The 12,609-nt window shown below is 45.8% G+C and overlaps 1 protein-coding gene across 1 annotated transcript in view; it reads right to left on the reverse strand.

Moving 5' to 3' along the window:
- Positions 1-12,609, reverse strand: part of KIF1A (kinesin family member 1A) — a 159,486-nt gene that overhangs the window by 108,904 nt on the left and 37,973 nt on the right. Inside the window, 1 exon segment of the mRNA XM_040427918.1 lies at positions 2,225-2,302. Within this exon segment, the coding sequence (XP_040283852.1) occupies positions 2,225-2,302 (78 nt within the window).

Raw genomic sequence — 12,609 nt, forward strand, 5'->3', positions numbered from 1 at the left:
TCTCAGTACATTGTACCCATGCCACTTACATCTCCCCTCTCCATGTTAGGCTACTTTCACACCAGCGTTTTTGCGGAATCCGTCATGGATCAGCAAAAATGCTTCCATCATGATAATACAACTATCTGCATCTGTTATGAACGGATCCGGTTGTATTATCTTAAAATAGCCAAGACGGATCCGTCATGAACACCTTTGAAAGTCAATGTGGGACGGATCAGTTTTCTTTTGTGTCCGAGAAAATGGATCCGTACCCATTGACTTACATTGTGTGTCAGGATGGATCCGTCTTGCTCCGCACCATATCGCGGACAGGAAAACGCTGCTTGCCGCGTTATTCAGTGCGCGATGGGGACACAACCAAATGGAACGGAATGCATTCTGGTGTATTCCGTTTTGTTCAGTTCAGTTTTGTCCCCATTGACAATGAATGGGGACAAACGGAAGCGTTTTCCCCCGCTATTGAGATGCTATGACGGATCTTAATATCGGAAAGGGAAAGTGCAAGTGTGAATGTAGCCTTAGTTAGTTTACAGAGCAAAGCATACTGTGTTTGGTTAGAATACCCAACAGGAAGCTGATGAAAACAGGAAGCTCTGCATGTAAACATCCTGCCAGGATGCAGTGATGATAAGAAAAGGGGAAGGAAAGTGCTGACATAAAAAAAACATTCATGTGGGGCAAAATATGCAGTGTTTGGGGAAGACTGTGCAGATAGAAAAATTAATTATGAAACTGGAGAACCCCTTTAATTTTACAAGGTGTTCTATATCATTTGACCGAAAACCCTTTTTACTGTCACGGTGCAGTTCACTGTGACATGGTTTGCCGTGCAGGCTGGCTGCACACCTTTTGCGTACTGGCTGCGGGTGATTCTGTGTAGGCTGGTTGCTTTTCGCTGTGTGCTGGCTGCGGTATCTTGCGTGTTCCTGCTCGTGTGTGTGCGTGTACCCCCCTTTGGCTGTATTGTCTCCCTGTGGGTATTCAGGTCTGTTGCGCTATTGCGTACATGATGTGGTGTTCCGTGTATGCTGGTTGCTAGGGGCAATGTCCTGTATCACAGCTAGGTGGCTGCGGTTTCTTGTTACCCCTGACCTGATTTGGTACCTCCCCATTTTGGTTCTGCTGGGGTTAACCTCCCCGGTTCAGTTGCTGGGTGTGTCCTTTCAGGTGCGCTCGTTAGGCTGCTATTTCTGCCTTTGAGTGTGGAGTGTTGAGGTCAGTCTTAGTCAGTCAGTCTTTGTCATGTCTTGTGGGTGTTTCACCCTTATGCTCTGTGTAGTCTGTCTGTCTTCGTTTGCTTTGCCAGGTTTTGCACTTTGCTGCTGACCCAAGGGGTCCGGCCATCTACGTCTCGGTATGTGCCGCCTGGTTCTGCATTGTTGTCTTCTGTCCTTGTACCATGCTATGCCTTGTCCCTGATCTGTAACTTGCTATGCCTTGTCCATGCCTTGTATCTGCCCTGTATTTGTTCGACTAGCAGTGCGTAACTGCATCTTGTCCATGTTCGCCTAGCAGTGCGTAACTGCATCTGAAAGCCTAGCAGAGCTTATCTGCGTCTGGATAGCCTAGCAGAGCTGATCTGCATCTGTTCCTGTTCATGTCTATTCCATGTTCCTGTTATTGTCTGTCTGGCAGTCCTTACTGCTTCTGGTATTCCGTTCATGTCTGCTTCTGTTCTTGTCTGTCCATGTCCACCTTCAGAAGAGGGTTCCTGTGTTCCCCGGAGGGGGAATGCCCATTCTCTGCCCTGCTATGCCTTGTCTGTCTCTATGTCTTGTCCCTGTTCTGTACCATGCCATGCCTTGCTCATGTACTGTCGGTACCTTGTCTGGTATCTCCTCGACGCCGGCTCCTGCTGCCACTGACTTGGTTTACGCTCTTGAGTAGCCCCTGGCAACTACCGTGGCTCAAGTCTATCCTCACCACCAGAGGCGCTAGTGAAGGCCTGGTGTTGCTTAGTTACACCCCTCCAGAGTATTGCCAGTCAGTGGCACAGTGGGTTCTCACTCACTGATCTGGTTTAGTATATTGAGATCTTCTATTATTGTCATTGTCACGTGTCTTGGTTCCTTTGTATGGTTATGTTTTCCGTGGTCCTTGGCCTGTTTTGCCTTGTCCAGCTCGTATGATGTCCCGGAGGTCCCCCTTGGGGCCCCCGGCACGTGACATTTACATTTAATTGAAACATTTTATAAACACAATGAAGCCTTAACCATTTTACCTTCAATCTTGTCCCTTTGGCTCCTGTGGAATCTGCTCTCTCACTTCCCGCAAGGTCCACAAGGCTAATTTTGCTAACCTATGGGGAAGAAGAATACGATTTTCTCAAATAATATTAGCATAATACAAATTACATCTTAGAAGAAGCTCTTCTGTCTGTGAACAAGTCGAGCAGTTATCTGCTTATCATGGTTTGTAAAATTACTCTCAGACACCGCGGCACTAGAACGGCGGTCTTAATGATGTTTGATGACTTTAATAACAGTTCTGAATATGTTCAACTTCAATTACCACTATCTTCATATATTAAGGGACATCAGGCAATGAGTCTACTGTAAACTTCAGCACTTTTGAAAAAAGACAGATGAATCTTTTAACCCATGAGTTCTGCATAATATTGTAATTTAGTGTTTAGGCAGAAGGAGATGGGAATAAGAGATAAAAATACGGATGTTAAAAACATCAGGCTGGGGAATAGATATAGAAGGGAATGACAAGAAAATACAAGAAAAAATACCATGTGACCCAAGGCGGCACCAAAAGACATGAAAAATGGGTGGGTAATGCATGTAGAGCGGCAAATAATATATAGACAGAATATGAAGACAGGAGCATGTAGCAAACCACACAACTTTTTGGATGGTCAAAGAGGGACACTTATGGTTCATGGTGTGAAAGATGCATTTTGTCTGCCAATTTATACACTTCACTAGTTTTATTTTACAGAATAATGCAAAAAATATCTGAATCTAGAAATTTCTAAAATCAAAATTGCATCAAATAATGAAATAAAATACAAGGCGGCTCTAATATACAGAGAGGAACCAGACAATTTCTGGATCAATATTGTAAATGTAGTAATGCAAATCTATATCTCAGATCAAAAATAGGGCAAAGAGAGACTGTCCCTCCTAAAGAGGGACATTTGCGAGGTCTGGCATGTAGAAAAAGGAGACTGGTGAAGCTTATTATGTGGAGTGAGGTGAATACAGGGAGTGCAGAATTATTAGGCAAGTTGTATTTTTGAGGATTAATTTTATTATTGAACAACAACCATGTTCTCAATGAACCCAAAAAACTCATTAATATCAAAACTGAATATTTTTGGAAGTAGTTTTTAGTTTGTTTTTAGTTTTAGCTATTTTAGGGGGATATCTGTGTGTGCAGGTGACTATTACTGTGCATAATTATTAGGCAACTTAACAAAAAACAAATATATACCCATTTCAATTATTTATTTTTACCAGTGAAACCAATATAACATCTCAACATTCACAAGTATTAAGGCTGATTTCAGCCTGTATTTGTGGGCAGGGCGTTGGCTCCCTATATATACCTGCCAATTCCTTCCCTCAGGTGGTGTGTCTCACTTACTTTGTAGGAGGAGCCACATCTAGCTGCCATGCAAGCTTCACGTCTGTTTTTTTCCAGCTTCACGTCGGGTTGTTCAAGTGCGATTCGCTACACAGCGCCACGATATCAAGAGAGGTCGTTCGGTTACACGTAAGTTCTTGGAGCATGAGCTCCCGCCTACTCACGGCTACGGGCAGTAGCACTCCTCCACAAAGGTTCTGCGGTTCAAGGTGGAATGCATCCACTTCCGCCTGCCCTCCTCCAGCCGAGCACTGATCGCAACACCTCCCACACACGTCCGTCCACTCCAGGCTCGCACTTGGGGACCGCACATCCCAGTCCAAGCAGGGTAGCAAGCACGGGGGTCCCCCTTCTCCTCCCTGCAGCGGCCATGAGTGCGCCACATGCCCACTCGGAAATATCCACCCCAGATTAAAAAAAAAAAAAAAAAAAAAAAAGGGGGATAATAAATCATTGCCCCAGCAGAGACGCTATATAGCAGAGGCGGCACAGATGGGAAGCAGTGGGCATTGTTGCCGGCGTTACGCCAAACTGCGGCAGCCCAGCTTCCAGCCTGTGTCAGGGGCAATTTTGGTGTGCGTATTTGCATATATTAATCAACAGCACATGGGCCAGTAAGTTACTTGGTCCCTGCAGGTCAGAATTGTGTCACGGCATGGAAGCAGGGATTCACACTGCCAGCAGGTGTCAGGGGTCCAAAATTGCGCGTGGCAGGCTCCCTGTTTCCAAACGCAGGTTTGGCTGGAAAGATTCGTCAGCGGCGCGCGATCAGTTCAGTTATCACATATACCGCGTACTTAAATCATCTGTCGCCTGGACCACTCAGGCCAAGTTCATGTCACCTGGATCGTCCAGGCCGAGTTCAATGTTGTATGTCACCTGGATCGTCCAGGCCGAGTTCAATGTTGTATGTCACCTGGATCGTCCAGGCCAACTTTAGCGTTGTATGTCACCTGGATCGTCCAGGCCGTGTTTAATGTTATGTCACCTGGATCGTCCAGGCCAACTTTAGCGTTGTATGTCACCTGGATCGCCAGGCCGAATTTAATGTTGTATGTCACCTGGATCGTCCAGGCCGTGTTTAATGTTATGTCACCTGGATCGTCCAGGCCAACTTTAAACGTTGTATGTCACCTGGATCGTCCAGGCCGAGTTCAATGTTGTATGTCACCTGGATCGTCCAGGCCATGTTTAATGTAGTATGTCACCTGGATCGTCCAGGCCATGTTTAATGTAGTATGTCACCTGGATCGTCCAGGCCATGTTTAATGTAGTATGTCACCTGGATCGTCCAGGCCATGTTTAATGTAGTATGTCACCTGGATCGTCCAGGCCATGTTTAATGTAGTATGTCACCTGGATCGTCCAGGCCATGTTTAATGTAGTATGTCACCTGGATCGTCCAGGCCATGTTTAATGTAGTATGTCACCTGGATCGTCCAGGCCATGTTTAATGTAGTATGTCACCTGGATCGTCCAGGCCATGTTTAATGTAGTATGTCACCTGGATCGTCCAGGCCATGTTTAATGTAGTATGTCACCTGGATCGTCCAGGCCATGTTTAATGTAGTATGTCACCTGGATCGTCCAGGCCATGTTTAATGTAGTATGTCACCTGGATCGTCCAGGCCATGTTTAATGTAGTATGTCACCTGGATCGTCCAGGCCATGTTTAATGTAGTACGTCACCTGGATCGTCCAGGCCATGTTTAATGTAGTACGTCACCTGGATCGTCCAGGCCATGTTTAATGTAGTACGTCACCTGGATCGTCCAGGCCATGTTTAATGTAGTACGTCACCTGGATCGTCCAGGCCATGTTTAATGTAGTACGTCACCTGGATCGTCCAGGCCATGTTTAATGTAGTACGTCACCTGGATCGTCCAGGCCATGTTTAATGTAGTACGTCACATAGGTTGTCCAGGTTCAGCTACCACTGATAACATGTCACACCATTTGTCCTGTCCGGGTTACCCCTAGGATGAGCTAAATGTTGAGTGACAACTGGACCTCCAAGTTAGCCACTGCTGTATCCACATCATATGTCATATTGGGTTCGCCACACCCCGTTCTAGTCTGTCCAGGCTCGGCTCTTAGGAGCCTTCCGGACAATCAAGGGGTTTCACGGTCCTCATCCTTTTCTCACGGCTACGTTATTCAGTTTACTTAAATGTTTTCCCTCAGATTCCTAGAAGTGTCTCCGGCCACTATCATTCTCAAAGTAGGCTAAAAGTCCTGCAAGGTAAGTCATACGCAACGAGGGTAATAGCACTGGGAGGTTCTATCCTTGCATATCCCAGTCTGTATATACCTTATTTAGCTCTAATTGTTGGTTTTTCTGTTCGCGGCAATCCAGATCAAGTCATTCATCAAAGTCAGGTTCAGTCAAAGGCGGATCCACGATGTCTCAGGGTCAAAGAAATGTAGCAGCAGATGCACTGTCTAGATTTAATTTTTGGTTTTCTTTCAGGAGATGCCCGACGCGGACCCCACGGGAGCCTCAATCCCGACACACAACACTCTAGTGATGGGCTAGAGTCTTTGATTTCGACAGCAAAACACCTCATAAGTCAATCATTAGCCCCAAATACGGCCAGGAATTACAGAGCCGGGTTGAAAGCGTTTGATAGTTTTAGACTCCTTTACCCTCAGGGCGGCCGTGACGAAACATCATACTTGCTGGCGTTCATAGCTTTCTGTTATTCCCAACTTAAACTCTCTTATAATACCATCAAATTATACCTAGCGGGCCTCCAACATCACTTCATGCTCAGTAATCTGGGTCGATCTTCTATTTTTTTTCAAACCAGGCAATCAAGGCGGCCCTCAGGGGAATACAAAAAAATGCAAAACAGGCTCCCACCCGTAGACAACCGGTGTCCAGCAAGCTGTTCAGGGATTTGTCTTCTGCCCTAGATGGCTGTCCTTTTGGGCCCTTGACCAGCACGGTAATACAAGCAGCCATGTTTTTAAGTTTTTACGGCTTCCTCCGGCCAGGAGAATTCACTGGCAGCTCTCCGGGACATGGCTGTCTCCGCAAAGAACAGCTGTCGTGGCATAATGACTATTTCGTACTCAGCCTTTCACTGACCAAAACAAACCAAGCAGGGCCACCCACGGAGACTAAATATTTCCCTACCCAAAATAACTGGTGCCCAGTTCGGATCCTCAACAAATTATTATCCCTGTTAAAGACAGCGCCTCGTAACAGTCCTCTCCTGCCCTTCAAAGACAAACCCCTCTCTTCAAACCAATTCACGTCCTATATCCGTTCTCTGGCAGCAGGCCTTGGGTACGACCCAGGAGTCATCTCGGGTCACTCGTTCCTCATCGGAGCGGCTTCGTCAGCGTCGAAACACCAAGTCCCTGCTCATGTCATTCGTTCCATGGGGCACTGGAGATCATCTTGTTTCATTAGATACATTCCAAACCCACACAGGGAAATATCCCAGGCTTTTTAGTCATTGGCGTTATAGGTCATGCGAGTTGGAAGTATATGAATAAACCGGTTTAGACAACATAGTGTACTTGTCTTTTTGCCCTCTCCAGGCTTACCCACGCCCGTGGCTCCCGGCACAACTCAGCCATAGTTCAGGTTCGGCATGCCTTACCCACGTCCAAGACGCATTCAGCCCTGCCCATAAGTATTAAGGCTGATTTCAGCCTGTATTTGTGGGCAGGGCGTTGGCTCCCTATATATACCTGCCAATTCCTTCCCTCAGGTGGTGTGTCTCACTTACCCCTCCCTCCCACCCCTTTTTCACACACTCCAATAGGGTACTCCCTCTCCAGGCTTACCCACGCCCGTGGCTCCCGGCACAACTCAGCCATAGTTCAGGTTCGGCATGCCTTACCCACGTCCAAGACGCATTCAGCCCTGCCCATAAATATACATTTCTGACATTCAAAAACAAAACAAAAACAAATCAGTGACCAATATAGCCACCTTTATTTGCAAGGACACTCAAAAGTCTGCCATCCATGGATTCTGTCAGTGTTTTGATCTGTTCACTATCAACATTGCGTGCAGCAGCAACCACAGCCTCCCAGACACTGTTCAGAGAGGTGTACTGTTTTCCCTCCTTGTAAATCTCACATTTGATGATGGACCACAGGTTCTCAATGGGGTTCAGATCAGGTCAACAAGGAGGCCATGTCATTAGATTTTCTTCTTTTATACCCTTTCTTGCCAGCCACGCTGTGGAGTACTTGGACGCGTGTGATGGAGCATTGTCCTGCATGAAAATCATGTTTTTCTTGAAGGATGCAGACTTCTTCCTGTACCACTGCTTGAAGAAGGTGTCTTCCAGAAACTGGCGTAAGGACTGGGAGTTGAGCTTGACTCCATCCTCAACCCGAAAAGGCCCCACAAGCTCATCTTTGATGATACCAGCCCAAACCAGTACTCCACCTCCACCTTGCTGGCGTCTGAGTCGGACTGGAACTCTCTGCCCTTTACCAATCCAGCCACGGGCCCATCCATCTGGCCCCATCAAGACTCACTCTCATTTCATCAGTCCATAAAACCTTAGAAAAATCAGTCTTGAGATATTTCTTGGCCCAGTCTTGACGTTTCAGCTTGTGTGTCTTGTTCAGTGGTGGTCGTCTTTCAGCCTTTCTTACCTTGGCCATGTCTCTGAGTATTGCACACCTTGTGCTTTTGGGCACTCCAGTGATGTTGCAGCTCTGAAATATGGCCAAACTGGTGGCAAGTGGCATCTTGGCAGCTGCACGCTTGACTTTTCTCAGTTCATGGGCAGTTATTTTGCGCCTTGGTTTTTCCACACGCTTCTTGCGACCCTGTTGACTATTTTGAATGAAACGCTTGATTGTTCGATGATCACGCTTCAGAAGCTTTGCAATTTTAAGAGTGCTGCATCCCTCTGCAAGATATCTCACTATTTTTGACTTTTCTGAGCCTGTCAAGTCCTTCTTTTGACCCATTTTGCCAAAGGAAAGGAAGTTGCCTAATAATTATGCACACCTAATATAGGGTGTTGATGTCATTAGACCACACCCCTTCTCATTACAGAGATGCACATCACCTAATATGCTTAATTGGTAGTAGGCTTTCGAGCCTATACAGCTTGGAGTAAGACAACATGCATAAAGAGGATGATGTGGTCAAAATACTCATTTGCCTAATAATTCTGCACGCAGTGTAGGAGCAGACAATGAAGACTGAGTGAGACAATTCTAGAAAGACAGGAATACGAGAGGAGGATTGGTAAAAAAAAACATGGATGACTATTCATCACTTGTGCAGGGTTTGATTTCAGAGCCCAATGTGAATCAGTTGGGGTTTATGCCTTAAGACAACCCCATTAATGAAATTAATTAAAGGTAGGCAAGAAGGAATATTGTGAGACACAAACAGCAAATCTCTCAGTTCTCACCCATTACTTAGGCCTCATGCACACGACCGTTGTGTGCATCCGTGGCCGTTGTGCCATTTTCCGTTTTTTTTTTTCGCTGACCCATTGACTTTCAATGGGTCCGTGGAAAAATCGGAAAATGCACCGTTTTGCAGCCGCATCCGTGATCCGTGTTTCCTGTCCGTCAAAAAAATATGACCTGTCCTATTTTTTTGACAGACAACGGTTCACGGACCCATTCAAGTCAATGGGCCCGTGAAAGAACACGGATGCACACAAGATTGGCATCCGCGTCCTTGATCCGTGGCCGTAGGTTACTTTCATACAGACGGATCCAAAGATCCGTCTGTATGAAAGCTTTTTCAGAGCTGAGTTTTCACTTCGTGAAAACTCAAATCCGACAGTATATTCTAACACAGAGGCGTTCCCATAGTGATGGGGACACTTCTAGTTAGAATATACTGAGAACTGTGTACATGACTGCCCCCTGCTGCCTGGCAGCACCGGATCTCTTACAGTGGGCTGTGATCCGCACAATTAACCCCTCAGGTGCTGCACCTGAAGGGGTTAATTGTGAATATCATAGCCCCCTATAAGAGATCAGGGGCTGCCAGGCAGCAGGGGGAAGACCCCCCTCCCTCCCCAGTTTTATTTTTATTGGTGGCCAGTGCGGCCCCCTCCCTCCCTCTATTGTATTATTTTCATTGGTGGCACAGTGTGCGGCCCCCCCGCCCTCCCTCTATTGTATTATTTTCATTGGTGGCACAGTGTGCGGGCCCCCCCCCTCCCTCCCTCTATTGTATTATCATTGGTGGCCAGTGTGCGGCCTCCCCTCTCCCCCCCCCCCGATCATTGGTGGCAGCGGAGAGTTCTGATCGGAGTCCCAGTTTAATCGCTGGGGCTCCGATCGGTAACCATGGCAACCAGGACGCTACTGCAGACCTGGTTGCCATGGTTACTTAGCAATATTAGAAGGATCATACTTACCTGCTGCGCTGTCTGTGACCGGCCGGGAGCTCCTCCTACTGGTAAGTGACAGATCATTAAGCAATGCGCCGCACAGACCTGTCACTTACCAGTAGGAGGAGCTCCCGGCAGGTCACAGACAGCGCAGCAGGTAAGTATGATGCTTCTAACTCTCCGCTGCCACCAATGATCGGGGGGGGGGGGGAGAGGGGAGGCCGCACACTGGCCACCAATGATATTAATACAATAGAGGGGGGGCCGGGGGGGGTGCACACTGGCCACCAATGATAATACAATAGAGGGAGGGGGGGGGCCGGGGGGGCCGCACACTGTGCCACCAATGAAAATAATACAATAGAGGGAGGGGGGCGGGGGGGCCGCACACTGTGCCACCAATGAAAATAATACAATAGAGGGAGGGAGGGGGTGCGGGGGGGGGGGGCCGCACTGGCCACCAATGAAATTAAAACTGGGGAGGGAGGGGGGTCTGCCCCCTGCTGCCTGGCAGCCCCTGATCTCTTATAGGGGGTTATGATATGCACAATTAACCCCTTCTGGTGCAGCACCTGAGGGGTTAATTGTGCGGATCACAGCCCCCTGTAAGAGATCGGGTGCTGCCAGGCAGCAGGGGGCAGTCATGTACACAGTTCTCAGTATATTCTAACTTGAAGCGTCCCCATCACCATGGGAACGCCTCTGTGTTAGAATATACTGTCAGATCTGAGTTTCACGATCTAACTCAAATCCGATGGTATATTCTAACATAGAGGCATTCCCATGGTGATGGGGACGCTTCAAGTTAAAATATACCATCGGATTGGAGAAAACTCAGATCTTATGGTATATTAACTCCTGACTTTACATTGAAAGTCAATGGGGGACGGATCCGTTTGAAATTGCACCATATTGTGTCAACGTCAAACGGATCCGTCCCTATTGACTTGCATTGTAATTCAGGACGGATCCGTTTGGCTCCGAGCGGCCAGGCGGACACCAAAACGATTTTTTTTTCATGTCCGTGGATCCTCCAAAAATCAAGGAAGACCCACGGACGAAAAAACGGTCACAGATCACGGACCAACGGAACCCCGATTTGCGGACCGTGAAAAAATACGGTCGTGTGCATGAGGCCTTATACACCGATAGGATAAATTTCAGAGTCAATAGTCTCCTAAATATATTTCTGGCTGCACACAGGGGTAATATTGTGATTTACCAGTCTACACTATCCTTGATGCATAGGCGGAAGCGCTAAATCTCCAGAGCACACTTTTCACTTGCATAAAAATTCATAGAAACATTATCACTACATTAACATATTAACATCAACACAATTACTGAGCACAGAGAAGTCCTGCTGTCCCTAGCTACTTTATATCACAGTGGATGTGTGGTTGTGTGACAGGCCGGGGGTCTGACGTGTTAGTTATTACAGAATACATATTAGATACACGGACACTGAGCGGAGCCTAAATGCATAGATGAAGTGGTCTGAAGTGGAAACATTTTATGGTTCATTAAATTAAAGAGAATATACCACCTATATGTCATATGTTATTATTTCCTGATTATAGATATTTTTGATTCAGCTTTTTTTGTAGCCATCTTGCCTGAGCAGCTGTTCACAACATTTAGAGATAAGTTCAGCGGCCACATCCTATAGGCACAAATGACAGGAGACGCTCATTGAGATCCAATCCAGAGGTCATTGTGCGCGGGGGAGCTTTGAACATCACCTATTGTGAATAGTATCTATTGTAAATAAATAGATGATATCTGTCATTGTAATCCTGTCGGTGATGACCATGAGATGACTGCTGAAATCTAATCTCTACAGAACAGGAATGGTCAGACTATTATAAGGCTCAGTGGTCATTATGAAATTTGGAAGATTCCAGAATAGTTTTTTTTGTTATATATATATATATATATATACACAGTGATATAGAAAATTACCACTAAACATACTTAAAAATATGTTTACATTTTAATTTAAAAACAAAGGTCATTTTCTGACATTCTCTTTAAATTTAGAAGTTATACTGGGTTGTTGAATATGATTTTTCTTGCCTAATTTTTTGTTTTATTTTTACTATTGAATGATGTGTATGGTTTCTGAGAGAGAGAGAATTAAACGGTAACATCCGTTTTTTTCCTGTGATTTGTGTTCTGAGTCTTACATGTATGTATTTGCATCACCTGTAGTATTGCCTGGCCTCTCTCGCCATATAAGCCAATCAGCGGCTGAAATATTTTCTATTAATATGACAAACAGTTCTACATCCTTGAGGCTCCTTACTGCTCCATGAGTTTTTTGTTTTGTTTTTGCAGTGACTTTCATAATGGCAGCAAACAGTTGTCAGTTTTTATTTATTTTTTGACAAAAAACATTATAGTTTCACCACAATTATGTAAATCCTGGCAATATATAGGAGTTAAATACATTCTTTAATCAATCCTGCTCCTACTATTACATATAATAACACCTTTAGAAAGCAAAGACAGTAAAGTAACAGATAGTGGTGATGGTTTAGCTGACTGTTTCCCTTTAACTTTGGAGGGTGTATTTTATATGGAACTGAGAGATCAAGGATCCAAATTTACATTAGATGGCAAATTTAGTTACAGAAAATACTTTCCCAACCAAACTAGTCTAATCTACTGACCAAAA

Source organism: Bufo bufo, chromosome 4, assembly GCF_905171765.1.
Source record: "Bufo bufo chromosome 4, aBufBuf1.1, whole genome shotgun sequence".
Classification (NCBI taxonomy): domain Eukaryota; kingdom Metazoa; phylum Chordata; class Amphibia; order Anura; family Bufonidae; genus Bufo; species Bufo bufo.